The sequence below is a fragment of the Mesoplodon densirostris genome, chromosome 11, assembly GCF_025265405.1.
Source record: "Mesoplodon densirostris isolate mMesDen1 chromosome 11, mMesDen1 primary haplotype, whole genome shotgun sequence".
In the NCBI taxonomy this organism is placed as follows: domain Eukaryota; kingdom Metazoa; phylum Chordata; class Mammalia; order Artiodactyla; family Ziphiidae; genus Mesoplodon; species Mesoplodon densirostris.
Window position 1 is genome coordinate 50,648,750 of NC_082671.1, and position 27,380 is coordinate 50,676,129.

General features: G+C 42.7%; 1 protein-coding gene across 1 annotated transcript; it reads right to left on the minus strand.

Annotated features, from left to right (window-relative positions):
* Positions 1-531: 531 nt before the first annotated feature.
* SPMIP11 (sperm microtubule inner protein 11) lies at positions 532-26,666 on the minus strand. The gene is made up of 4 exons (XM_060114046.1): positions 26,588-26,666; positions 3,464-3,586; positions 1,011-1,155; positions 532-580 (listed from the first exon to the last, which is right to left on the minus strand). Exons 1-4 carry the CDS (start codon positions 26,664-26,666, stop codon positions 532-534), a joined length of 396 nt encoding a protein of 131 aa, XP_059970029.1.
* Positions 26,667-27,380: the final 714 nt, after the last annotated feature.

Sequence of the window (27,380 nt, forward strand, 5' to 3'; positions counted from 1 at the left end):
GCTGTTCTGGGCCCTGGGTTGGGTCAGAAGTGGCAGAGCCTGGGGTAGGAGGCAGGCCCCAGTCTTGGGGCTCTGTGGACCTCTCTCGTCTGTGGTCAGAGGGCTTCCTCTGGTTTTCTCCTTGCCGAGGTGAAACTGCAGCGTCTTCACAGAGCATGACTACTCCAAGGCCTGTCAGCATCATGAGGGGCAGGGTGTCTTCCGAGATTTGTTACTCTGACCCCTGCCATGCATGAGCTCGGGAACCCCTGTGGTGGTCTTTCCAGTGCCCTGGCCCCTCCCAAGCCAAACACCGAGTTCTGGCTCCTTCAGGAATCTCTCACAATCCTGATGTCCCAGGAATTTGGGTATTGGAATAATTTCCCTCCCCCTCACTTCCAGTGCACACAAGTGACTTCTAGTCCGATCTGTTTATTCCATGTTCTCAATCCCCTCCTCCCATTAGGCAGCCATTGGAACCAGGACACCTCCCTCTTTCCCTCTTTGCCCTCCATCCAGAGTTGATCTTGTCCTTCTGCAAACACATCCTGCTCAATACAGACTGGAGTTTCTGTCATTGAGAATAGAGTGATCCATAAACCTGGAAAAGAGAGATAGGGTCTCAGATTCAGTCAGGTTAGGCTGATGGGGGCGGGGGGTGCTTAAACCTAGAATGGGCAGAGGTAGTGATGAAAAAGTGGGGCTACTGCCAATGGATGGTGGTTAGAGGGGTGCGAGGTGGCAAGGAAGGGAGCTGAAACACCCCAGACCTCCCACAGGAGTGCTGTAGATACTTGTGTCTATTCAGAAGTCATATCCATAAGGCAAAACGCAAAGACACAGACCAATCTTTAGTTCCTTTGAATGCCACCACTGCCCAGATTCTGGGGCCGGTTGTCCCTGGTAAGACCAAAACTTCCTATTCCATTTCCCAACTCTTGACTAGAAATGAAAGAGGCTCCCAAGGATTTCAGTGAGGGCAAGGAGTAATACTTTCCTTGATCTCCCCACCCTCACCCTTCCAGCCTAACCTGGTCATTGGGCTTTTGATGAGGCAGTGGCAGGGGCCCCGGATCCATGGCGTGGTTTCCTCTGGACGCACTCCTGGACTGTGGGACCGCCAGAGGCTGAAGTTCTGAGCATCAGTCAGGGGGACTCTGAAGACCTGATTGGGAACTGAATGGTTGGGGGAAGGGCAGGTTATCCAGTTTCTTAGAGTTGTCTGCTCCCTTCTGTGCCTCAGGGCATCACAAGCCCAGCCTAGCAACTGGGCCTGACCAGGTGCTGAGAAGTCCTGGAAATGTCACCACACTGAGTTCCACTTCTGGATTCCAGCATCTCTCCAGCGTCTCGCACCCTTCATGGTCAGTGGAATCAGTCTTGGTTCTTCCTGCTTCTACTATAAGCCCATCTCCAAGAGAGCTTTCCCCAAGTGCTAAGGTGGTAGAAAAACAAGCGGTCAACCCACTTGGTTTGTTTTCTTTCTTTCTTTGGCCGTGCTACACGGCTTGTGGGATCTTAGTTCCCCGACCAGGGATTGAACCCGGGCCCTCGGCAGTGAGAGCACAGAGTTCTAACCACCCAACACACTTGGAAAATGTGCAAGGTGAGTCTGCTGGTTCTTTTTTTTCCCCTCTTTGCCCATTTCAGGTAATTCTCTGAAAGTTAGCAGTGATACGACCTCATGTTTGGGTATTACTAATAGATATAATGTATCAAGTACCTGTTATGTTCTAAATGTTGTATTAGGTATTAAGTGTTTTTAAAATTTTGAAATATACCAGACTTACCTAGATTTTCTTTTTTTGGGATTTTCACTCTTTATTTATTTGAATAAATCTAATTATACCAGTGTATAAAATTTGTGTGTATACATATATATATATATATATATATTTTTTTTTTTTTTTTTTTTTCTGTATGCGGGCCTCTCACTGTTGTGGCCTCTCCCATTGCGGAGCACAGGCTCCGGACGCGTAGGCTCAGCGGCCATGGCTCACGGGCCCAGCTGCTCCGCGGCATGTGGGATCTTCCCGGGCCGGGGCACGAACCCGTGTCCCCTGCATCGGCAGGCGGACTCTCAACCACTGCACCATCAGGGAAGCCCATAAAATGTGTATGTTTTTAAAACATAAAATTATAGCCTAGTATTTTGGCTGTATAGTCTTTATAATCATTATTTTTTTAAAAATCTCTAATATACTATTGAGTAGATGTTATATTTTTCACTTAGTTGTTTTCCTATTAATTGATAAAAAGCTTTTTAAAAGTTTTGCTAGTAGAAATAACAGATATTCCTTTTCATGCGAATCTTTTTTAATTTCTGAAAGTGTTTTTTTAAATTAAACTTTAATTTTGAGATAATGATATATTCACATACAGTTGTAAGAAGTGAAAGACAGAGATCTTGTGTACCCTTTAGCCATGTCCTCCCAGCCCCCACCGAGGTAACATCTTGTAAAATTATAGCACTTTATTACAACCAGGGTATTAACATATTGATACAGAACGGTTCTACCACCACAGAATCCTGGAGTTGCCCTTTTATAACCACATCCTCCTCCCTCCACCCCTTGGTAATCAATAATGTGCTCTTCAGTTCTATAATTTTGTCATTTTAAGAATGTTATATAAATGGCATCATACAGTATGGGATCTTTTTTGGGATTGGCTTTCTTTACATAGCAGAATTCCCTGGAGATTCCTCAGTATTTGCATGTATCAGTAGGTTGTCCTAGGTGCTTTGCTTTTTTTTTTTTTTTTTTTTTTTTGCGGTACGCAGGCCTCTCACTGTTGTGACCTCTCCCATTGCGGAGCACAGGCTCCGGACGCGCAGGCTCAGCGGCCATGGCTCATGGGCCCAGCCGCTCCGCGGCATGTGGGATCTTCCCGGGCTGGGGCACGAACCCGTGTCCCCTGCATCGGCAGGCGGACTCTCAACCACTGCGCCACCAGGGAGGCCCCTAGGTGCTTTTTTAACTGTACATTTTCTCTAACTTTCACAAAAAATGCTACAGTATAATTCCGATTTTCAGATGATCCAGAGAGATTAAGTGGTTGAAGGAATTTGCCCAAGGTCACACGGCTTGTTTGGAGTTTAAACTCGGTTCAAATTCCAAAGCTTTGATCCTCACAGCAATTCTGTAAGATTGGTAGAGTAGACATTTTCTGGTTTTTTGTTTTGTTTTTTTAAATAAACGAGGAAGCAGGTTACAAAAGGATAAGTGATTGCCCAAGGTGAGACACTTAAAAGAGACAGTAATAGTACTCACACCTGGATCTTCCGCTTCCAGGTCTGATTCAGTTTTTATTTTATCTTGCTTACCCCACCATTCAAGTCTACTTTCTCCTTCTCAGTCTCTTCTTGGCTCTTTTTGCCCCCATCCTCTGCTCTATAACAATGCCCCACCACATCCCAGCCATTCTTTAGGAACTCAGACACATCTTTTCTGCCCCTAGCATGCGACAAATCCAAGATACTTACGTGTCTTTAACAACACCTTCAGTACAGCTTCCTGGTACCTTGTGTGGCTATTCTGGTGCACGGAATGATTCCCATCTTCTGAGATAATAGGGGGTAGCCTAGTGGGCTGTGGTTCTTTCTGGTCTGAAACGAGAGCAGACTTGCTCTGAGTACTTAGCAAATGGGGTTATTTGACTTTCTGAGTCTCTGGTCTCCATGCCAACCAGGCACAGGGCAGGGATCTCTCCAAGCCACTCACATCCGATTCTCAGGATCTCAGGAGTCAAATCAAAATGGCTGTGACAGAGGGGAGGGAGGGAGAACAGTGATCAGACCTTCCTCACTACTCTCTTGCTCCTCCCTGACTCCTAGGTTTTGAGTGGCCTCCTGCTAGAATCAGGATATTGACAAATACTTAAGGTTAGTGTAGGTGAAAAAGGCCCCTTGTCTGGATGGATATTCCTTTCCTGAGATTGGCATATTTGCAGAGCGTCAGTTGATCTAAGAGGGGAAATTATGTTTAAGCTAAGTGCTGGAGGATAAGAAGGGATTCATGGGACACAGTATCAGGAAGAGCATTTCGGGCAGCAAGATATCAAGTGCGTTAGAAGCGCTAGAGAGGTCTCAGCTTGCTGTTGACTTAGAGCCGGACTAATGCTGGGTAAAGTGGAGAGGGACAGGGCCGGCAGCTGGAAAGGCAGTGTAGAGTAGGGTAGTGTAGACTTAGCATTCTTATGGGGGTTTAGGAATCTCCTCTGAGGCAAAATCTGTATCTTACAGTGACTGTAAAAACCAGACCTTCCTTACCCAGTGCTGTGGTCTGAATGTTCCCATCCCCCCCAAATTCACATGTTGAAAACTTAATGCCCAAGGTAATGGTATTTGGAGGTGGGGCCTTTGGGATGTGATTCATGAGGGCAGAGCCCTCATGAATGGAATTAGTGCCCTTGTAAAAGAGACCTGAGAGAGCTTCCTTGCCCCTTCTGCCATGTGAGGAAACAATAAGGAGTCTGCAACCTGGAAGAGGGCCCTCACCTGGCATCCTGATCCTGGACTTCCAGCCTCCAGAAATGTGAGAAATAAATTTCTGTTGTTTATAAGCCACCCAGTCTATGGTATTTTGTTATAGCAGCCTGAATGGACTAAGATACACAGCCTCTTGTGTAGAGAGGCCATGGGCAAAGAGTTTTGCTAGGCCAATCAACACATCTTCAGATTTTGAATCAAAGATTGGGGTTGCTGGGCTTCCCTGGTGGCGCAGTGGTGGAGAGTCCGCCTGCCGATGCAGGGGACACGGGTTCGTGCCCCGGTCCGGGAAGATCCCACGTGTCGCGGAGCGGCTGGGCCCGTGAGCCATGGCCGCTGAGCCTGCGCGTCCGGAGCCTGTGCTCCGCAACAGGAGAGGCCACAACACTGAGAGGCCCGCGTACCGCAAAATAAAGAAAAAAAAAAAAAAAAAAAAAAAAGATTGGGGTTGCAAAGAAGCTGGGACCATGTAAAGTCTTTTTCTATTGATGGAGGTTGGGGCAGTGAAGCTGCATCTTGTTGAGCAGCAGTAACCGGGGCCCAGTGTCCTTAGTGCCAGCAGTGCCCACCATAGCATCAAATGCAGTGGTGTCTGTGCCCAGCCAGGTCTGCAGCATGATTCTGAACATTGTTTCTGGTTACCCTCTGCCAAGCTTTGTTCTCTGTTCCTTCTACAATTTTTATGTGTTTTCCAATATTCCTTTTTTTAAATAAACTACTTCATTGTATAACAGACATAGAAAAAGTTGTATATATTTAATATATACAACTTATTGAGTTTGGAGATAAGTATACACCTGTGAAACCATCACCACAATCTAAGCCACAAACATATACATCCCCTCCAAAAATCTCCTCCCACCTTCTTTGTTTATTGTTGTTATTATTTTTTTGACAAGAACATCTAACATAAGCTCTAACCTCTTAGCGAAGTTTTAAGTATATAACACAGTATTAACTATAGACTCTGTGCTGTACAGTAGATCTCTAGGACTTATTCATCTTGCATAACTGAAATTTTGTACCCTTTGATTACTACCTCCCTGTTTCTTCCTCCCCCCAGCCTCTGGCAACCACCATTTTATTCTCTGCTTCTATGAGTTTGATTATTTTAGATTCCTCATACAAGTGGTATCATGTAGTATCTGTCCTGTGTCTGGCTTATTTCACTTAGCATAATGTCTTCCAGATTCATCCATGTTGTTGCAAATGGCAGGATTTCCTTTTTTTTTAAGGCTGAATAATATTCCATTATATGCATATACCATATTTAAAAAATCCAGGGACTTCCCTGATGGTCCAGTGGTTAAGATTCCACCCTCCCTGCAGGGGGCCAGGGTTCAATTATCTGGTCAGGGAACTAGATCCCTCATGCTGCAACTAAGAGGCTACGTGCCACAACTAAAAATGATCCCACATGCTGCAACGAAGATCTCGCATATAGCAATGAAGACCCCACATGCCGCAACTAAGACCTGGCGCAGCCAAATAAACAAATAAATATTTTAAAAAATAATAAAAAACCCATTCATGCGTTGATGGACATTTATGTTGCTTCCATATCTGGGCTGTTGTGAATAATGCTGCAACGAATATGAGAGTGCAGATATCTCTTTGAGATCGTGGTTTCAATTCCTTTCAGGATATATATATCAGAAGTGGGATTGCTGGATCATATGGTAGTTCTATTAATTTCTTGAGGAATCACCGTACTGTATTCTATACTGGCTGCACCCATTTGCATTCCCACCGCAGTGCACGTGGGTTCCCTTTTTCCCTCACCAATGCTGGTTATCTTTTGTGGGTTTTTTGGATTATAGCCACTTTAACAGGTGTGGGGTGACACTGCGGTTTTAATTTGCATTTCCCTCATGATTAGATGTTGAGCATCTTTTCATATACCTGTTGGCCATTTGTGTGTCTTCTTTGGAGAAATGTCTTTTCAGATCCTCTGCCCATTTTTCAGTTGGGTTTTCTTTTTTTTTTTTTTTTTTTTGCTATTGAGTTATAGGAATTCCTTATATATTTTGGATATTAACTCTTTATCAAATATATGGTTTGCAAGTATTTTCCCCCATACTATAGGTTGCCTTTTCATTTTGCTGATTGTTTCCTTTGCTGTGCAGAAGCTTTTTAGTTTGATGTAATTCCACCAATATTCTTTTAATAAATTCATGTTCTGCTTAAACAGGCTAGATTTGGCTTGCATCTCAGAATCCTGGGCTTGTCAGGAACTGGGTCAAAATTTGCCATTCTCTCTTGAAATTGTTAAGATAGCTGACTCATCTCTGGTGGATGGTGGGGATGCCCCCTCTGTTTTAATTAATTCATTCATTCATTCATTCATTTTTGGCTGCGTTGGGTCTTCGTTGCAGTGCGCGGGCTTCTCATTGCAGTGGCTTCTCTTGTTGCGGAGCAGAGGCTCTAGGCACGCGGGCTTCAGTAGTTGTGGTTCCTGGGCTCAGTAGTTGTGGCTCACGGGCTCAGTAGTTGTGGCTCGTGGGCTCAGTAGTTGTGGCTCGCAGGCTCAGTAGGTGTGGCGCACGGGCTTAGTTGCCCTGCGGCATGTGGGATCTTCCCGGACCAGGGCTCAAACCCATGTCCCCTGCATTGGCAGGCAGATTCTTAACCGCTGTGCCACCAGGGAAGCCCCCCCACCTCTGTTTTATAGTCCTTCCCCAGCTCCTGCTTTTCCCCTTCATCCTGCTTGGCCCCGCACATTCATCATCATTTGTCCCTCCACACTCCCTTTTGCACTCCAGTGGAAATCTCCTTTAACATTCTCTGAGACAATGACATTACCAGAGTGGGACAGTCTTTGAATCCCCTCCCTTGACAGTTGAGGGCTTGGGCAGGTGGAAGCCTGGACTGAACCAGGGGCTGAATTTACTTCATCACAGGTCATAGCAATGAGGGGCCATTTCCTAGAAGCAGTGTCATTTGAGTTTGGTCATTTGACTTTGGGGTCGTTTGACTTTGGGCTAAGTGAGGGTGTCAGAATGTCTATGGCCAAGTAAGTGTAGACTGAGGAGAAAGAGCAAGAGCATATTCCTAGTAGGCAATGGGACCTGGACTACAAGTAATTATTGGTCTGGGTGCAGGTGACAGTGGGAGCTCTTTATCGGGTCCCGAGGCCTCAGACTGTTCTTTAGGGTACAGCCAGATGATGCTCTCTATTATCTCAGTTTCCAAGTAGTCATCTTCCAGCTTCCTGTATGGGTTACTGTGTGCTTGGAGGTGTATTGGACAGTATCACCCACTTGGATGCCTTCCTCTTGAATCAAGCACCAGTTGGCATATTCCTCGGATCAGTATTTGGCAAGCTGGAAGATATTTTTGGTAACCCATAGCTTCTGCAAGCTGCCAAGTTTTGGAAGCCACCTGAGGTGAAGGGTGGTGAGGGGTAGATGAGAATCATGCCACAGCTACTTGTGAAAGGGCATGTTCTGGGTAGAGGGATGCAATGAACTCTTTATACCTCCACCATGGCAAGGTAGATGAATCCATCATCTTGTTGGTAGATGGTATAACACAGGTTCTTCACTCACCCAGTTAATACTATACTCCATATTTTTTTTGTGATAAATAGATATGAAGGGCCCTGACACTTTCTTCTAGAGCCAGGCCATAAATTAGGAGTTGCCATAAGACCAGATTTAATGCTTTGAATGGACCATGAAGGACATACGGGGTAGTGCAAAAGTACTTGGGTGGATCGTCTACTTTTCCAAATTTATGTTGCAGATTTCTCAATAGTATAAGCTTAAGCTTCCCAGGGCCACTGGGATGGTCACAAAATCTTAGTTTTCCACTGCTTTGCCTATTGCCTCTGTTAGCTGGAACTGGGGCTGATTGGCCACAATGTTTTCAGGCTGAAGAATTTTTAGAATGGGTCTACTTCAGTGGCTCCCAGAATTCTGACTTTCAGGTTAGGGTATTTGCCTGTCTGTTCCAGATTCTGAGTACATAGTGGTGATAATATCTAACAGACATTACTTGCAGTTGTCTTGAAGTTGGTGTCACTGCAAGCAGAGTAATACCACCCTGACCAGAAATTTATACAAGATCAGTTTGAGAGAAAATGTTGTGGTACTGTACGTAAAATATGGCTCCTGTCTAAGAGGTCGTATCAGCTGTGGGGCATTAATCCCTCAAAGTTGAGTGGCGCGTTAACATGGATTGAAATTGGCTAAAGTATGTTTTGAAGGCTATCTTGCACTTATTGTCTTTCCTGAGATAAGAAAATAGTCAGTGCTTTGGGAGGAAGTGGACAAGAGCATAAACCCAGGGAACCAGACCAATTCCCAGGGCACATTTTACATATGGGGACAGTTCCTTTGCCTCCAAAAATATCTTCCTCAAAGTGGTGCACTTGTGCAGGATTCTGAACACAGGGGAGGTGGAGGGGGCACGAGATAACAGAGAGGCTTAGTGCTGGTTGCAGACTGCTGATGTAAAATGGACTACATGGATATTCTAGAGATAACAACAATAAAAAGGGGTAATAATTAGTGAATGTGCTCAGCACAACTATAAAAGGTAGGTACTGTTACTATCTTATTTTGTAAATGGAGAAACAGAGGCCCAGAGAAGTTCAGTGATTTGCCCAAGGTCACATAACTAGCATATGGCAGAGACATGAGTTTAACCCAAGCAGTTTGGCTCCAGAGCCCATGCTCTTAACCACCGCATTAAACTGGCTCTTGAAATCATCTCATCAGGCCTTCCAGAAAAGACCAAGGACTAGGGAAAAACATGAACTGATAGAACTAGCCTCTTAATGGGCTCCCCTGTGTACAGCTCAATGGGGGCCCTGTCAAGGGTGTCTGCTCAACTTGGAGAAGCCTTGAGTTGGGAGAGAGACATGATGATATTACCTTGTTCTAGAGGCAGATCCCTGCCTCCCTGAGAGTCACTGAATTGTGGAATATCATTTCCTATGGCCAGCATCGAGGGAGCAGAGAGGACTGGCACCTGGTGGGCCAGTCTTCAGTGGATTAGATCAGTCCCAGTGAGGAAAACCAGTGGGGAAATGCCAAGCCCCTGTGGAAAAAGTGGTCTATCTGCTGCAATACAGACACAGTCATCCACCTTGGAGGTGCCCACTCCCTAGGCTTTGGCAGATTGTAGCTGTGAGTAGCTTGAGTACCTTCTCCCTTCTGGTTTCAGGTGGATGGGGATGATGGTCTATAGCAGCTATGAGACATATGAGTGTTTCCAAAATACATTTCTGTACCTTCAGTATGTTTATCCATTTAGAAAGGCAGAGGGGCTCAGAGGTTTTGGCCAGTTCACTCTTGGCTGAATTGTGCCATTCACGCTCCTGTTTGAAAAGCCAGAACTACAGTGCCCTCTGCTCCTGTTTGAAAAGCCAGAGCTACAGTGCCCTCTGCTGGAGTCTAAGTGGCATCTCCAGCTGTCTCCTAATAGCGGGTCACCAAACAGGCAGCTAGGAGAGGTCAGGAGAACTAGGAGACTGAGCAGAGGACATTCCAATCAGGGTGGGGAAAACCACCTATGGGATCCCTTTGACACGATCCAGAAAATGAGAATACAAGTGATAATATGCTCAGCTTTTACCAAAGATGTGAGATTTACTTTTTCTTTGAAGAGATTCATTTGGAAGTAAGAGCAACTTGGAGGACTCAGTGAATTCCTCTGGGAGAAGGAATGGTAAAGGCAGCAGTGGAGGAAGATGGAGTGAGGCCCTTTGGCTGTGTGGAGCTTGGAGGTCATCGTGTCTGTGGCTGGAGGGCAGTCACTAGAGAGTCTGGCAGGGAGAGGTCATTTGTTTCAAGCCAAGAATAAGGATAAGCACTCTTCACCACCCACCCCCATCGATTTGCCTCTGAGACACCTGTCAGTGGGCAATGCCCTGAGTGTAGATTTGTGTTAGGATGATGCCTAGCTTGACCACGGGTTTTCATATAACGAGGCAAGGGAGTTGTCTCAGCAAAGGGCCAGAAAAAAGGGAATTTTTCTGAAATTCTGACACTCCTGGACCAAGAGGAGTGTCCAGGTATGACGCTAAGAGTAGGTGGGAGAACAGGGTTCAAAGCAGGTGGTGAAATAGATTCAGCAAAGAAAAGGACAGATATATGGCCATGCTCCCCTGGGCAGGACAGAGAAGGGAAAGCTTAGGCACTCAAGGTGAATGAACACAGGAAGCTGGGCTGAACCTGCAGAGGCAACTAGTAGTAGTATCAGGAAGGGTGAGTCTGGGAGGGGCAGGAATCTACTGATTAGTAAACAAGAGAGTTCTGTTCACTGCTCAGGGATGCTCTTCTGTGGGCGGCTGCAAGTGATCAGGCTCTTTCAGGGCCTGGATGAGCTATCCTTTGAAGCCAGCTAGCATTTGTTGCTTCTCAAGGCATCTTATGGTTAAAAATATTGCTTTCCATGGGAATTTCCTGGCGATCCAGTGGCTAGGGTCGGCACTTTCACTGCCAAGGGCCCAGGTTCAATTCCAGGTTGGGGAACGAAGATCCCACAAGCTGTGCGGCCAAAAAAAAATGTACGTATATATGTGTGTGTGTGTATGTGTGTGTGTGTGTGTGTGTGTATTGCTTTTCAGGTACCCTATCCTGGCAAGTATGTTTTGAGTAGTAGGACAAAGATATTCCAGTCAGAGGAAAGGTATATATTCCATATGTAAATAATAACTTACTTATTATGGTTTATAACTTTTCTTCCAATCATCTGTTGTACAGTTTTATGCTAGGTCTTAGGTGTATTACATACATTATATAATTTTTTTTTTTTTTTTTCCTTTTTTTGCGGTATGCGGGCCTCTCACTGCTGTGGCCTCTCCCGCTGCGGAGCACAGGCTCCGGATGCGCAGGCCCAGCGGCCATGGCTCACGGGCCCAGCCGCTCCGCGGCATATGGGATCCTCCCAGATCGGGGCACGAACCCGTATCCCCTGCATCGGCAGGCGGACTCTCAACCACTGCGCCACCAGGGAGGCCCACATTATATAATTTAATCTCCACAACAAATCTATAAGGAAGGCATTATTTACAAGTGAGGAAACAGGCACTCTGAATTTGCTTAGCGAGTTAGCTCCATGAATCTGAACAACTTTGAGTACCTGATAAACATGAGCTTCTGAAGTCAAGGATAAACCAAAGTATGCTCTACACACCCAGTTTTCCTCTTTGGTTTTTCTATTTTGGTTCTTTATCAGGAGGAAAGAAAGGAAGGAGGCAGAGACTGGCAGAATATTTAGTTACCTGTGTTGACTCATGTCTATGAGTTTTCATTATGACTATAATAAGGAAAGCTTGAGTGGGCCCTCACATCTACTAGAAGGGAAAAAAAAACTTTCTTCAAAGAAAAATTGTGAATGACTTAAAAATATCATTATAGGGCTTCCCTGGTGGCGCAGTGGTTAAGAGTCCGCCTGCCGATGCAGGGGACGCGGGTTCGTGCCCCGATCCGGGAGGATCCCACATGCTGCGGAGCGGCTGGGCCCGTGAGCCATGGCCGCTGAGCCTATGCGTCCGGAGCCTGTGCTCCGCAACGGGAGAGGCCACAACAGTGAGAGGCCCACGTAACGCGCAAAAAAAAAAAAAAAAAAAAAATCATTATAGTATGTGTTAAGAATGAGAAGTGTTAATAAGTTCATTTTAATGGTTGCTGTTAAAGCCCTCACTGAAGGGCCAAGTAAGATTGTGGTTGATTTGAGCATGGAGAACAGGTTGAAGTGCTAGTACAGGGGGACAGAAAAAGGTCAAGCCACTTGAGTGAATGTATTAACAAGGTGAAATCAGCCAGAAAGAGAGCAGGGCCAGAGAATCATTCTGAAGACAAGTGTGAATGACAAATTAGAGTCCTGTAAGATCACATGGAACTAAGGGTGAGCACAGTCAGGAACTGTGTGTTCCTTGAATTAATGAATGTAGAAATTGGGATTAGAAAGACTTGGGTAAGCAAGGTGGATGGATGTTGTTTTCTAAGAGCCAGACAGAATGCTGTATTTTCTCCATACATACTTTCCCAAACCAGTTCTGAAGTACTAGAAAGGTATGAGCCAAGTTCCCTGTTACGGTGGTCCACATTCCCAAATCTCTGCCAGCTGACATATTGCAAGCAACCTCAGCAGCACCAGGATTCAGAACCAGGTGAGCCCTGTTGCACTTTCCTGTTGATATGTTAAATAAGATGAGAGCTAAGAGCTTACCGTTTAATTTAGCAACATCACCATGGATATGAGCATTGGTGACTAGACACATAAGAAGTTTCAGTGGAGTGGTAGGGGCAAGAGCCTGATTGGCATGGGTTCAAGAGAGACTGGCAGGGCTTCCCTGGTGGCGCAGTGGTTGAGAGTCCGCCTGCCGATGCAGGGGACGCGGGTTTGTGCCCCGGTCCAGGAAGATCCCACATGCCGCGGAGCGGCTGGGCCCGTGAGCCATGGCCGCTGAGCCTGCGCGTCCGGAGCCTGTGCTCTGCAACGGGAGAGGCCACAACAGTGAGGGGCCCACGTACCGCAAAAAAAAAAAAAAAAAAAAAAAAAAAAAAAGAGACTGGCAGGATATTTAGAGACAGAAAGACCAGACAACTCTTTTGAAGAATTTTTCTGCATGGGGGGTGGGCAGGGAAATAGGATGTAGGGCTTTAAGATGGAAGAAATTATAGCATGAATGTATGTAGATAGGAATGGCCAGAGATAGAAAAACTGATGCAATAGAGTGTGAAGAACATTGGAGTAGTGTCCTTGAATAGTCAACAATATGAGATCTGATGCACAAGTGGAGGGGTTGGTCTTAACAAGTGTGTAGACCACTCACTCATTATAATAAGACATATACAGGCACAGATGCAGGTAGATGGATAGACATGATTTTGTGAGAGGTTATAGAAATTATCTTCCAGTTGCTTCTGTTTTCACTGTGAAATAGAAGGAAAGTCATTATGTGAGAGTGAGGATAGGAGATGAGGTGTTAGAGGTTTGAGGAAAGAGAAGGTACGAAGTGGCCTTCAGGAGAGTGAGAGAATGCATAGAACAAGGAAATGTAGTCTGACTTCTGGGCAGCCATGGAGGCCCACTTGAGTTTAGTGATCAGGAATTTAAAGTGAGGCCAGTCAGCATGGTTGTTTTTCTCTTGTCGATGAGTATAAACTACTTTTCCCAGGAGTTTTGGTATAATCAGGAGTGGGAAAGGGGAGAAGGTGGCGGAGAAAGAAATGGGGACAATAGCTTGAGGGGACCATTTGGTCAAGAGAGGATTCTTTTTTTTTTTTTCGATACGCGGGCTTCTCACCGTTGCTGACGCTCCCGTTGCGGAGCACAGGCCCCGGACATGCAGGCTCAGCGGTCATGGCTCACGGGCCCAGCCGCTCCGCGGCATGTGGGATCTTCCCGGACCGGGGCACGAACCCGCGTCCCCTGCATTGGCAGGCGGACTCTCAACCACTGCGCCACCAGGGAAGCCCCAAGAGAGGATTCTTTATTTTCCCCAGATGGAATGATTACAGCACATTTGTATACTTATGGAAATGATCTGGGAAGAGGGAAAAAATTGAGGGAGAGGGGGATAATTACAGGAGCAGAATCCTTGAGGAAAGTGTGGATGAGATCCAGTACACAAATGGAGTCAGTTCATTCATTGTACCAGAGAGAAGGTATAAATGCAGTGGAATGTTAGATGTGATGATGGAAAGTCTCTTTTGATTGCTTCTATTTTTAGTTAAATAAGGAGCAAGGAAGTTATTAGCTCAGAGTGAGGATCGAGAGGGGATTTTAGAGATTTGAGGAGAGAGGGGGAGTTGCCTTGAGGAGTGGGAGAGTGGCTAGGGAAATATAATAGGATTTTCAGGAAGTCCCAAGTGCTCACTTGAGATTTGTGGTTATGGTACTAATCATTCTAGGAAGACTAGATGTCCTAGGCGGAGGGCCAAATACACATAACTTTGTCTTCATAGGTTTCCCTGGAGCTCCATACTCCAACTCCCTGGAGTTTCATAGCCTTGTCCTGAGCTTCTAGAGTCATCCTATGTGCCCCGGAGCTTGGCCATGTGGTCCCAGACTTCAGCTCCTGGGCAGCTCAAGTGGCTTCAAGGGAATACTATGAATAGAACATAATTACTATTGAGTGGAATTTTCAGGTGGAAGTCTGAATAACATGGTTGAAGCCAAACTTGGCAGAGGGTAGCCAAGTTCCCTGAATGTCTTTGTGCATAGATATTTCAGGATGTGCACAATTAAAATGACTTGTCAAGAACCTACAATATGCTGCCACTTGAGGGCAAAAGACACACATAGATTGAAAGTGATGGGATGGAAAAAGATATTTCATGCAAATGGAAATGACAAGAAAGCAGGTGTAGCAATACTCACACCAGACAAAATAGACTCTAAAACAAAGTCCATAGAGAAAGACAAAGAAGAATACTATATAATGATAAAGAAATCATTATATTATGAGAAGGGGATATTACACTTGTTAACATATATGCACCCAATATAGGAGCACCTAAATACATAAAACAAATAGTAACAGACAATAAAGGGAGAAACTGACAGGAATAAAACAATAGTAGGAGACTTTAATACCTCACTGACATCAATGGACAGATCTTCCAGACAGAAAATCAATAATGCAACAGAGATCCTAAATGACACAATGAAACAGTTGGACTTAATTTATATCTACAAGACACTACATCCAAAACAAAACAAAAACAAACAAACAAAACCCAGAATACACATTCTTTTCAAGTCACATGGAACATTCTCTAGGATAGACCATATAAAGGACACAAGAGAAGACTCAACAAATTTAAGAGGATAGAAATTATTTGAAGCATCTTTTCTGACCATAACAGTATGAAACTAGAAATCAACCACAGAAGGAAAAATGAGAAAAAATGGCTTGTCAGAAATGGGAGATGAGTTACAGAGTTCTGGCTGGCATGCAGTGAAAGCAGTCTGTGATCAAAGTGGGAGTTGGAAGTGCTTTGTTATGGTTTTAGCCTTGAATTCCTTCTAGATTTTGAAATTTACTCTTATGAGGATGAAGCTCTTGCCTCAGCTCTACACATGGCTGGCTCATTCTCATTCTTCATGGTGTGGCTCAAACATTACCTCCTTGATTACTGTCTAAAGTGGGCCTCTCAGGCTCCCCTGGTGGCACAGTGGTTAAGGATCTACCTGCCAATGCAGGGGACATGGGTTCGAGCCCTCGTTCAGGAGGATCCCACATGCCTTGGAGCAACTAAGCCCATGCACCACAACTGCTGAGCCTGCACTCTAGGTCCTGCGAGCCACAATTACTGAGCCTGCGTGCCACAACTACTGAGGCCTGCGTGCCTAGAGCCCATGCTCTGCAACAACAGAAGCCACCACAGTGAGAAGCCTGTGCACTGCAATGAAGAGTAGCCCGCGCTCGCCTCAACTAGAGAAAGCCCGCGTGCAGCAGTGAAGACCCAACGCAGCCAATAATAATAATAATAATAATAATAATAATAAATAAATAAATAAAGTGGGCCTCTCCAAGTTACTCTCCATCATGGGATCTGCAGACTCAGTTGCCTAGAAGAGTCAGGCAGATAATGTTTATGAATACAACAACTAAGAAACCTGTCCCATCTAAAGGGGCAGCTGCTTCTTTGCTCTGGCCATTTGTGGTCATGTGGGAATTTAGGGCCAGTGTGGCCAGTTCTAATTTTTAAGAGAAGTCAGAAATGTGGATTTTACATAAAATGTCCTGATTTTTAGATGTGGGTCCAAATTTTTTTAAGATATCACTCTGCAGGCTGAGTCCAGCCCTCTGGCCAGCAGTTTATAACTTCTGATCCATTGCATCAACTCTCCCAGCCTTATATCCTTCCCAGTACTTGTTATATTCTGTGAATATCTTGTTTGTTTATTTACCTGTTTATTGTCTGTGTTAGTCACTGTTGTAGTCCTAGTGCCTAACACAGTGCCTGGCACAATCAGTTCCCAATAAATAATTATCTGATGTTGGATGAGAAGGGGAGTCTGGATTGGTGACTTACTTGGGAGGTTTCTATGTATTCTGAAATTATATATATAAATTATAAATATGAATATATGTATGTATGTGTGTGTTTATATAGAGGTGTGTGTATATATGTATATACGTAAATATATGTGTATATATACACACACACACACACAAACACCTGTATATGGCAAATATTTTCTCTTCGTCTCTCTTTTATTTATTTATTTATTTTGGCCATGCCACACGGCTTGTGGGATCTTAGTTCCCAGACCAGGGATCAAACCCGGGTCCTTGGCAATGATAGCACAGAGTCCTAACCCTTGGACTGCCAGGGAATTCCCCTCTTAAGTCTGTTTCTTGCCTTTTAACTTTATGATGTCTTTTGATACAGAATTATAACTTTTATTTAGGAAAAATTGTCAATCTTTTCTTTTAGGCTTCTGGGGCTATGTCCTATGAGGAAAGTTTTCCAAATTAATTTACAAAGTGTTTTTTTTTAATTTTTAATTTTATTTTTGGTTGCATTGGGTCTTCATTGCTGTGTGCGGGCTTTCTCTAGTTGTGGCGAGCAGGTGCTACTGTTTGTTGAGGTGCGTGGGCTTCTCATTGCGTTGGCTTCTCTTGTTGAGGAGCATGGGCTCTAGGGTGCACGGGCTTCAACAGCTGTGGCACACGGGCTCAGCAGTTGTGACATCCGGGCTTAGTTGCTCTGCAGCATGTGGGATCTTCCCGGACCAGGGATTGAACCCGTGTCCCCTGCATTGGCAGGAGGATTCTTAACCCCTGTGCCACAAGGGAAGTCCCTATACTTATTTATTTTAAATCTGCCTTGTAATCCAAACATTTACGAAAAAAAACCTCTTTTCACTTACTTGATAGTGAACTTTGAAGCATAAAAGTTTTAAATTTTGATGAAATCCAATTTATCTGTCTTTCCTTCTGTCACTTATGCTTTTGTTTTCTTTTCTTAGAAACCACTGCCTAGTCCCAAGGTCATGAAGATTTTTCTTCTAAGAGTTCTAAAGTTTTAGCTCTTACATTTATGTCTATGGTCCATTTTGAGTAAATTTTTGTATATGGTGTGAGGTGGGGTCCAATTTCATTCTTTTGCATGTGATTATCCAGTTTTTGCCGCACAATTTGTTGAAACGACTATTTTCTCCCATTGAATTGTCTTGGCATTCTTGTTGAAAATCAACTGACCATAAATTAAGGGTTTATTTCTGGACTCTCAGTTCTATTTCACTGATCTACATGGCAATTCTTATGCCAATATAACACGGTCTTGATTATAGCAGCTTTGTAGAAGATATGAAATTGGGAAGTATGTCCTCCAACATTGTTATTCTTCAAGATTGCTTTGGTTATTCTGGGTCCCATATATTTCCATATGAATTTTAGGATATCTTGTCAATTTCTACCAGATATCATTATCTTTGGGAGGTATTTCTTTTTTTAAAAAAATTGAAATACAGTTTACATAAAATATTATGTTAGTTTCATTTGGGTGATATTTCACTACAAGGAATTCTAAGCATCTAAAATGTGTCTGGAAAGGGATCTCACATTTATTCCTCCCCTGCATCCTAACTCACATACTGAATTTGGCAAATATTCAGGAATCTCCAACTTAGTCCAGGACACTTATCTATGTTTTTATCAGTAATTCTTTAAGGTACCCTAGTTTCTTTTTGTTTTTTGTATTTTTTGGCTGTACTGTGCAGCATGCGGGATCCTAGTTCCCCCATCAGGGATCGAACCCATGCCCCCTGCGTTGGGAACGCAGAGTCTTAACCACTGGACCACCAGGGAAGTCCAAGGTGCCCTAGTTTCTCGATGTATTTTAGACTATTAAGTGTGAATAGCTCAATATTATATATATATAGTAGAAGCTCTTCTAAAGAAGCTCCATTGAGGGTACTTCCCTGGTGGTCCAGTGGGTAAGACTCTGGGCTCCCAATGCAGGGGGCCCAGGTTCAATCCCTGGTTGGGGAACTAGATCCCACATGCATGCTGCAACTAAGAGCTCGCATGCCTCAGTGAAGATCCCTCATGCCACAGTGAAGATCCTGCATGTTGCAACTAAAGATCCTGCATGCCGCAAATAACATCCAGTGCAGCCTAAATAAGTAAATAAATAATAAATATTAAAAAAAGAAACTCCATTGAATAGACTTGCTAGATTAATTAATGTTCTCCATTTCCTCTGAGAAACATATTAAAAAATGCCTGCAACACTCCAGTTGCAGCCAAGAGCTACTCTTGAGTATACCTGCACACTTATGCTTCCACCAGTTGAATTGTGTGCATACCAAGAGTCAGCTGTGGTTTTTCTCCCCAAACAATTTATGCCAGGTTTATTCTGTAATTGCAATATTGCAATTTAATGATATATTATTTCAACTAATGGAATATGTATTTTTTTAAAAAGAGCAGTGAGTGCCTCCATGAGATTTACCAGGGGCACCCAAAGCAAACAGTCTCAACCTTTCTACATAAAATGTATCAAGCAAGCATTAAATAAATTTATGAGATATTAAAAAAAAGAGCAGTGGTTTGTGTAAAAATGAAATTGAATGCTTTGGAAAAACTCAAACTTCAAAAAATTACACTTTGAATTAAAATGGATGGGATTTAGAAAATTACCATTTTGCAACTATCATAGAAATAATTGAACCATCACTATATACTAAAACTAGTAAGCGAAAGTTTGATGAAGAATAGGGTATTTACATTTTTTCAGAGTATCTTCCTGGAAATTATTACTAATTACAAAACAAAAATAGTAACTTGACAGTGGAGAAAACTGGAAAACACCACCTTAATCAAATGGTCAAAGTTAACATGACCAATAATGGGACAAAATGACATCACAAGCCTCCTGATGTGATGTATTGAAGACATAATATTGCTTAGTCCTGCCAAAAATATTTAAACCTAATCTAATCTTGAGAAACATCAGACAAACCCAAATTAAGAAAAATTCTATAAAATATCTTGCCTGTACTTTTAAAATTGTCAATGTCCTGAAACAAAGCATCAGAGGAATTGTTCCAGATTAAAGGAGACGAAAGAGACATGCCAACTAAATGCAATCCTTATTTATTTGATTGATTGATGGATCAATAAGTAATTAACCAATTTAATTGGTTAATTAACCAATCAAATAATTGATTAACCAATTATTTCTATTTCTGTGATCAGTCTTATCCTTAACTGTATCCTAGAAGGAAAAATTTTGTTCTAAAGGACATTAATGGGACAATTGGCAAAATTGGAATATAGACTATAGATAATTAAATAGTATTGTATCAGTGTTAAAATTGCTGAGTTTGATACCTATACTGTGGGTTGTTATCTAAGAAAATGTTCTTATTCTTAGGAAATACAAACTGAAATATTTGAGAGTAAAGAATATAATATGAGCAGCTTATTCTCAACTAGCTGAGAAAAAAATAGATGTTTATATATAGATATGTAAATATATAAATTATATATATATGGAGAGAGAGCAAGCAAATGTGGCCAAATATTAACAATTGACTAATTTGGGTAAAGGGTACAGAGAATTTCTTTTGTACCAGTCTTACAACTTTTCTATAATTTTTAAAAAATTAATTAATTTATTTTTGGCTGCGTTGGGTCTTTCTCTAGTTGCCATGGCTTCTCCTGTTGCAAAGCATGGGCTCTAGGTGCATGGGCTTCAATAGTTGTGGCGGGCAGGCTCTAGAGCACAGGCTCAGTAGTTGTGGTGCACAGGCTTTGTTGCTCCGTGGCATGGGGGATCTTCCCGGACCAGGGCTTGAACCTGTGTCCCCTGCATTGGCAGGCAGATTCTCAACCACTGCACCACCAGGGAAGCCCTCTATGATTTTGAAATTATATCATGAAAATACATTATTTTTTTAAAAAATATTTATTTATTTTTGGCTGCGTTGGGTCTTCGTTGCTGCACGCGGGTTTTGTCTAGTTGCGTTGAGCAGGGGCTACTCTTCATTGGGGTGTGCAGGCTTCTCATTGCAGTGGCTTCTCTTGTTGCGGCTCACGGGCTTCAGGCGCGCGGGCTTCAGTAGTTGTGGCTCGCGGGCTCTAGAGCGCAGACTCAGCAGTTGTGGCACACAAGCTTAGTTGCTCCGCAGCTTGTGGGATCTTCCTGGACCAGGGCCCAAACCCGCGTCCTCCACATTAAAAGGCGGATTCTCAACCACTGCGCCATCAGGGAAGCCCTCTATAATTTTGAAATTATATCATGAAAATACATTTTAAAGATGGTTAATTAACCATAAAGTTTATTTCCTTTCCCTCCTAAATTTGCTAAAATCACATCAAAATAACAACAATAACAATAATGGCATTAACCTTCAAGGTCAAAGAGAGAGGAGGGATACAATAGCAAGATGATGTATTTCAGTGGAAATATCTTTTGAAAAATGGAAAGTAGAGAGAGGGGTAGTAACAAATTTATCAGAATAGGAAAAGTTTTAACTTAAGTTTCTGCAATGGAGGATACACGTAGAATCGAGCTAATTCATTTGGGAGGCTCAAACCTTAGAACGCAGCAGGTACCACAGAAGGTAGGAGTAAAGACTAGGTCCGAGAACAGGAAGGTGGTCACTGAAACTGTCTACAGAGCATGTGGCACAACCAGGCAAACCACCATGCCCCAACAAGGAGATAAAAGATTTCTCTGTCCAGCAATCCCACTTCTGGCTATATATCCAAAGGAAGTGAGAACAGGATCTTGAAGAGGTATCTTCACTCTCATGTTCATTGCAGCATTATTCACAATAGCCAAGTTATGGAAACCTAAGTGTCTGTCAATGGATGAATGGATAAAGAAGATGTGATGTATATATATATATACATATATATATGTATATATATATATATATGCCATGAAATATTATTCAGTCATGAGAAAGAAGGAAATCCTGTCATTTGCAACAACATGGATGAACCTTGAGGGCATTATGCTAAGTAAGATAAGTCAGACAGAAGACGACAAATACTGTATGATCTCACTTAGACGTGCAATCTAAAAAAGCGGAACTCAGAAACACAGTAGAATGGTGGTTGGGGGGGTGAGGGGATGAGAAGTTGGCCAAAGGGTATAAACTTCCACTTATAAGATGAATAAGTTCTGGGGATCTAATGTACAGCATGGTGATTATAGGTAATTACACTGCATTATATACTTGAAAGGTACTGAGAGAGTAGGTCTTGAATGTTCTTACCACAAAAAAGAAATGGCAATTACGTGACATGATGGAGGTATTAGAGCTAATACTATGGTAGTTATCATCTTGCAATATATTTTAAGCATATCAAATCAACATATTGTACACCTTAAACTTACACAATGTTATACATCAATTATATCTCAATAAAACTGGGGAAAAAGAGAAAGATTTCTCTGGAGGAACTGAATCTTGGAGGCACTGCACTCCTGCACAAGATTTACTGTGAGGGACGGCATATGGTGCAAGACTAAAAATACGATGATTAAGTGAAAATCGAGATCCTCAAAGGTGAGACTCAGTGCCCCCTTCTCCTGTCTTGATCCCATTATGCTAGCAGACAAACATGTAACCAATCCCCAGAGAAGCAATTATAGTGTTCTTCCCTGGAGAAAATGTAGAGATCCAGAGGAAAGCTCCCAGTGAAGCCCACAGTGGATAACTACCCCTGCCCTCCAGGCTTCTAGTCAGCTTTTTAGTTCCTCACTCTTAACTTATAATGGAGAGCCAAGGATCACCAGTTATTTGACAATAGTTATCAATGAGGAAGATAGAGATCAAAATAAACTCATAGGAAAAAGGGCACAGAGGAAACAGAGCTAATGCAGAGAACAGAAGAGAATTTCAAATAAAGTATAATATCCCTAAAGAAAAAAGAAGATATGGAAAGGGAAAACCAGAGGACCAAAAACAGCCCTTGGAAATTAAAAATATAGTAACCAAAATAAAATGTTCTGATACAAAGGTATGGTGATTTTCCTGTAGGTCCACAGCTTCTTTATTACCCCTCCCCTTGAGTGTGGGCTAGATTTAGTAGTTCTCTTCTAACAAACAGAATAAGGTGGAAGTCACAGTCACTTCTGAGACTGTCATCAAAAGGCATTGCGGCTTCCTTCCTCCTTCCACTCTCTCTCTCTCTCTGATCACCTGCTCTGAGGAAAGTAAGCTGCCAAGTGAGAATACTCAGGCAGCTTATTGGAAGGCCCACGTGGTGAGAAACTGAGGTGTCTTGTCAATAGCCAGAGAAGAACTGAGGCCTCCAGCTATGAGATGACTGCAGCTCCTGCTGACATCCTGTCTGCAACCACAAGAGAAACCCTTAGCCACAACCAACTAGCTAAACTGCTTCTTGATGCCTGATTCACAGAAACTATAAGGTAATAAATGTTCGTTGTTTTAAGCCTCTATGTTTTAAGGTAATTTGTTACACAGAAATAGATAATTAACACAGAAGGTTGGAAGATAAAATTGAGGAACCTCCCAAAGAGTAAATGTTTTAAAACCCAAAGGAAGCATAGAGAAAGATTAAAGTTACAGGATCAGTTCGGGAGGTTTTAGAGCTGACAAATGGAAGTTCCAAAAAGAGAGAAGAGAGAAAATAGAGAATAAATTAATAAAGAAATAATAAAGGAAAATTTGTCAGAAATGAAGTGCACATATTTCCAGATTGAAGAAGCTCAGGGAATGTCTATCACAGTGAATGAAAAAAGATCTACAGCAAATTCCAACATTATGAAATTTCAGAACACTAGGGAACAAAAAGAAAAGCAAAAGCTTCTGGAAAGAAATACATCATACACAAAAGAATCCAACTGGAAGTTAGAGGACAATAAAGGTATAACTTCAATATTCTCAGAAAATGATTTTTCGACCTAGAATTCCATATCTGGAAAAACTGACAATCAGGCGTGAGGGTAGGGCTTCCTTGGTGGCACGGTGGTTAAGAATCCTCCTGCCAATGCAGGGGACACGGGTTTGAGCCCTGGTGCAGGAAGATCCCACATGCCGCGGAGCAACTAAGCTCAGGCGCCACAACTACTGAGCCTGCGCTCTAGAGCCCGCGTGCCACAACTACTGAAGCCTGTGTGCCTGAAGCCCGTGATCCGCAACAAGAGAAGCCACTGCAATGAGAAGCCCGCGCACCACAACTAGGGAAAGCCCACGCACAGCAACGGAGACCCAACGCAGCCAAAAATAAATAAATTCATTAAAAAATGTGTGAGGGTAGAATAAAATCATTCTTCACTCAAAAATATACCTCCTACACATTCTTAGAAAACTATTCAAGGATATATTCCAGGAAAGGGAGAGAGTAAACCAAGAAAGAAAACATGGGATCCGGGAAATAGGGAATAAAACTTTGGAGAGAGGCAAAAGCAAGTTTCAGGACAAGAGCTATGCGCCAGGAGTAGGAGAAGGCAGAGTATAGGAGTAGGAGAGAGGAAGTTTGGGAAAAAAGGAATTGGTAGATTATTTGTTGTGTTTTGGTAGATTATTTGTTGTGTTTTGAGTGATTGGAAAAAATATCATTGGGCATTTAATAGAGCTGTTGAAGTAATTTGTGGAAAAAAGTAACAGTAGTTACCTGGAGAACTAAGCAAGTGAAAAAAATGGTGGCAATTCTTAACTCTAGGGATAAACAAAAAATTGAACAAAAAAGGAAAAGTTATTATAGTGACATTATTTGGCTTAGCAGTGAAAAATTTTTACATATTTGTAAGACTACAAGACTATAGATTTAAACTTGTATGTTCTATTGCTACATCCCAAATCATCAAATTTAGTGGCTTAAAAACAACATCCACAGGCTTCCCTGGTGGCGCAGTGGTTAAGAATCTGCCTGCCAATGCAGGGGACTTGGGTTCAAGCCCTGGTCCAGGAAGATCCCATATGCCATGAAGCCGCTAAGCCTGTGTGCCACAACTACTGAGCCACAACTACTGAGCCCGCGAGTCACAACTACTGAAGCCCGCATGCCTAGAGCCCGTGCTCTGCAACAAGAGAAGCCACTGCAATGAGAAGCCTGCGCACCGCAACAAAGAGTAGCCCCCGCTCGCCGCAGCTAGGAAAAGCCAGCGCACAGCAACGAAGTCCCAACGCAGCCAAAAATAGTAAAAAAAAAAAAAAAAAAAAAAAAAAAGCCAAAAAACAAAGAAAACAACATCCACTTACTATCTCACAGTTCTGTAAGTCTGGTAGTCTCTGCTTAGTCTCACAAGGCTGAAATCAAGGTGTTGGCTAGGCTGGGGTCTTATGTGGAGGCTCTAGGGAAGAATCCATTTTTCAGGTTCATTCAGGTTATTGGCAGAATTCAGGCTTTTGTGGTTATAGGACTGATGCCTTGCTGACTGTCAGCTGGGACACTCTCAGCTCCTAACTGCCACCCACATTGGCATGGAGGCCCCTGCATCTTCAAAACTGCACATGCTTCCAATCTCTGAATTCCTCTTTTGCTGTTAACTGGAAAAAACCACTCTGCTTTTAAAGGGCTTGTGTGATTAGATGAGACCCACTCACATAATCTCCTTTTTTCCATGTAAAGTAACAATCACCAGAGTGTTATCCATCATATTCTGAGGGTCCGCCCACATTCAAAGGGGAGGGGATTATATAAGGGCAAAGTTCATTGAGGGTCATTCTTAGAATTTTGCTTACCACAAACCTAAAACTGTGACATAACTATACTGGAAAAACTAGGATGAGAGAGGGGAAGCACACGGTAGAGTATAAGAAAGCTAAATTTTCAACTCTCGTAACAGGAGGGCAATATATAATAACCCAAAATGGAACAAGGGAAATTTGTGGGTTAGGCCAAGTGTGTTTCTCTGAGAGAGGGTGAACAACTCCTAATCTGGAGACAATAGCATCCCCGTGGCGTAATGCCAGGAGCCAGCTGGGTGGGGGCAAGCAGGGGAGGGCTGGTGTAGGGCTATTAAGGGATTCCTAGCGTCCATTAGTGGGAATGCGTGAAACAGAGCTGAATACGTGAAACAGAGCTTCTTTGATGGAATTAGAAAGAGAACAGAGAGTGCCCAGTGGAGGCCTGTACAAGATCAGTCCTTCTCAATCTTAACGTTGTACTTTATTTTTTCCCAGTTATCCCCTCCCTTTACCCCAATGCAACTTTTGCTTTAGTACCTGCCCACGCTTAGTTTCCTTCACATGGGTTCTCCATTCTGCCTGGAATACCCTTTCTCCTTCATTTCTGTGCTTTCAAGCAATTCATCTTCTAAGACCTTAATCTTGTCACATTTCCTGTAAACCCTCCCTTTAGAATTAGTTTAGTCACTCAGTATCACTTATTCATTCACTCACCCTACAAATATATTTATTAAACCTCTATTATGTGAGGTACTGCTAGGTATTGTGGATATAATACAGGTCTGATATATACTCACTGCCAGCTAAAACTCCTTCAGTGGTTCCCTATAAAGTTAAAAGGTTTAGCATGGCTAACAGTATCCTCAGTTATCTGGCCCCTGCCTAGCTTTCAAGGCCTGCTTCTCACCTCCTGTCTATGCTTTATCTGTACCCAAGGACTTGGAGTTCACTTAATAAGGTTCTCTCAATTCTCTGTTCCTTTGTCTGTGCTGTATTCCTTTGTCATCTACTTGGTTAACTCCAATCATCCTTTAATACTCAGTCCTGGAAGCATTTCCTGTGTGAGGTCTTCTCTAAAGGATCCCCCTATTCTCATTTCAAATCCAGTAGCATCAGGTACTTCCTCTTTTGTGGTTCCATAGTATTCCATATTTAATTGAATCATACACCATATTGCAAATTTTTTTGTTTGCGTGCTTATCTTCACCTGATGGTCAGCTACTTTATGGCAGAGAGAGGTCTAATCCTATCCATCTTTGTAATGCTAGTCACCAACATAAAGCCTGACACATAGTTGGTGCTTAATAAATGTTGACTAAATAAGCAAATGAATAAGAATACACTTATTCGGTTGAACAAATTGGGTGTCTTAATAAGGATATTAAATGACAGGAGAGGGAATGGATATCTTCCATATTCCATAATTTTAACTAGTATAATTGTTAATCTTGGGGGATAAAACTCTAACCCAAAGTAGGAAAAGAAATGGCTAAGAAGTGGCCCTTCTAACCCTCTATTCTATGTTCCCCTTACATGTTTCTTCAGTTGTGTCCCTTTTCTTGTTCCGAAAGGAATTTTGATATCCTAATAGATATAAGTTGAAGAAGGCCATCCTGGGTCTCCCCTGTCCTCTTCTGGAATGTTCAGACAGGAGCACTGGAGTCTGTTAGTAACCATGGTAATGTCCTGAAGAATCACTATGACTGACACGCCCTTTGTCTAAGGAGGCACAGGATTTATGAGTTCACAGTGGGGCTGGAGTGGGCTGGAGTGGCACAGGAAACAAGTGCCAGTTACCCTTCTTCTTGCCCTAGTCTTATTTGCAGAAAGCAGTGAGTTGAAAGAGCAATGAACTGGGCTTAAATCTTAGTTTTGCCATACTCTAGGTGTCTGACTTTGAATTGATTAAGCTTCAGTTTTTTAATTAAAAAAAAGGGCTATGATATCTAGTTCATAGAGTTATGAGAATTAAATGAGATAATGTATGCAAATTTCCTCAGCATAGTGTTCTGCATATAATGGAAACTTATATATGTATGTAATGCATATAATAAATCTGAATATGGTACTTTCAAAGTTATTTCAAGCAGCAGTGTGCTGGGCCAGTTCATACTGACTTTTGAGAGCTTCTTGCTAAATTTTCAGGCATTTTGAGAGCTGGTTGTTAACCTATCATTATTATTATTATTATTACAGATAATTTGTCTAAACTTACAATTGAATAAAATATATTTATTAAAAATAAAGGTAGTGAATACTAAAAACTCATCTTTTCCTAATTATTTTATTACATTTTACTATTATCTGTGTTCACGAGGTTATTTAC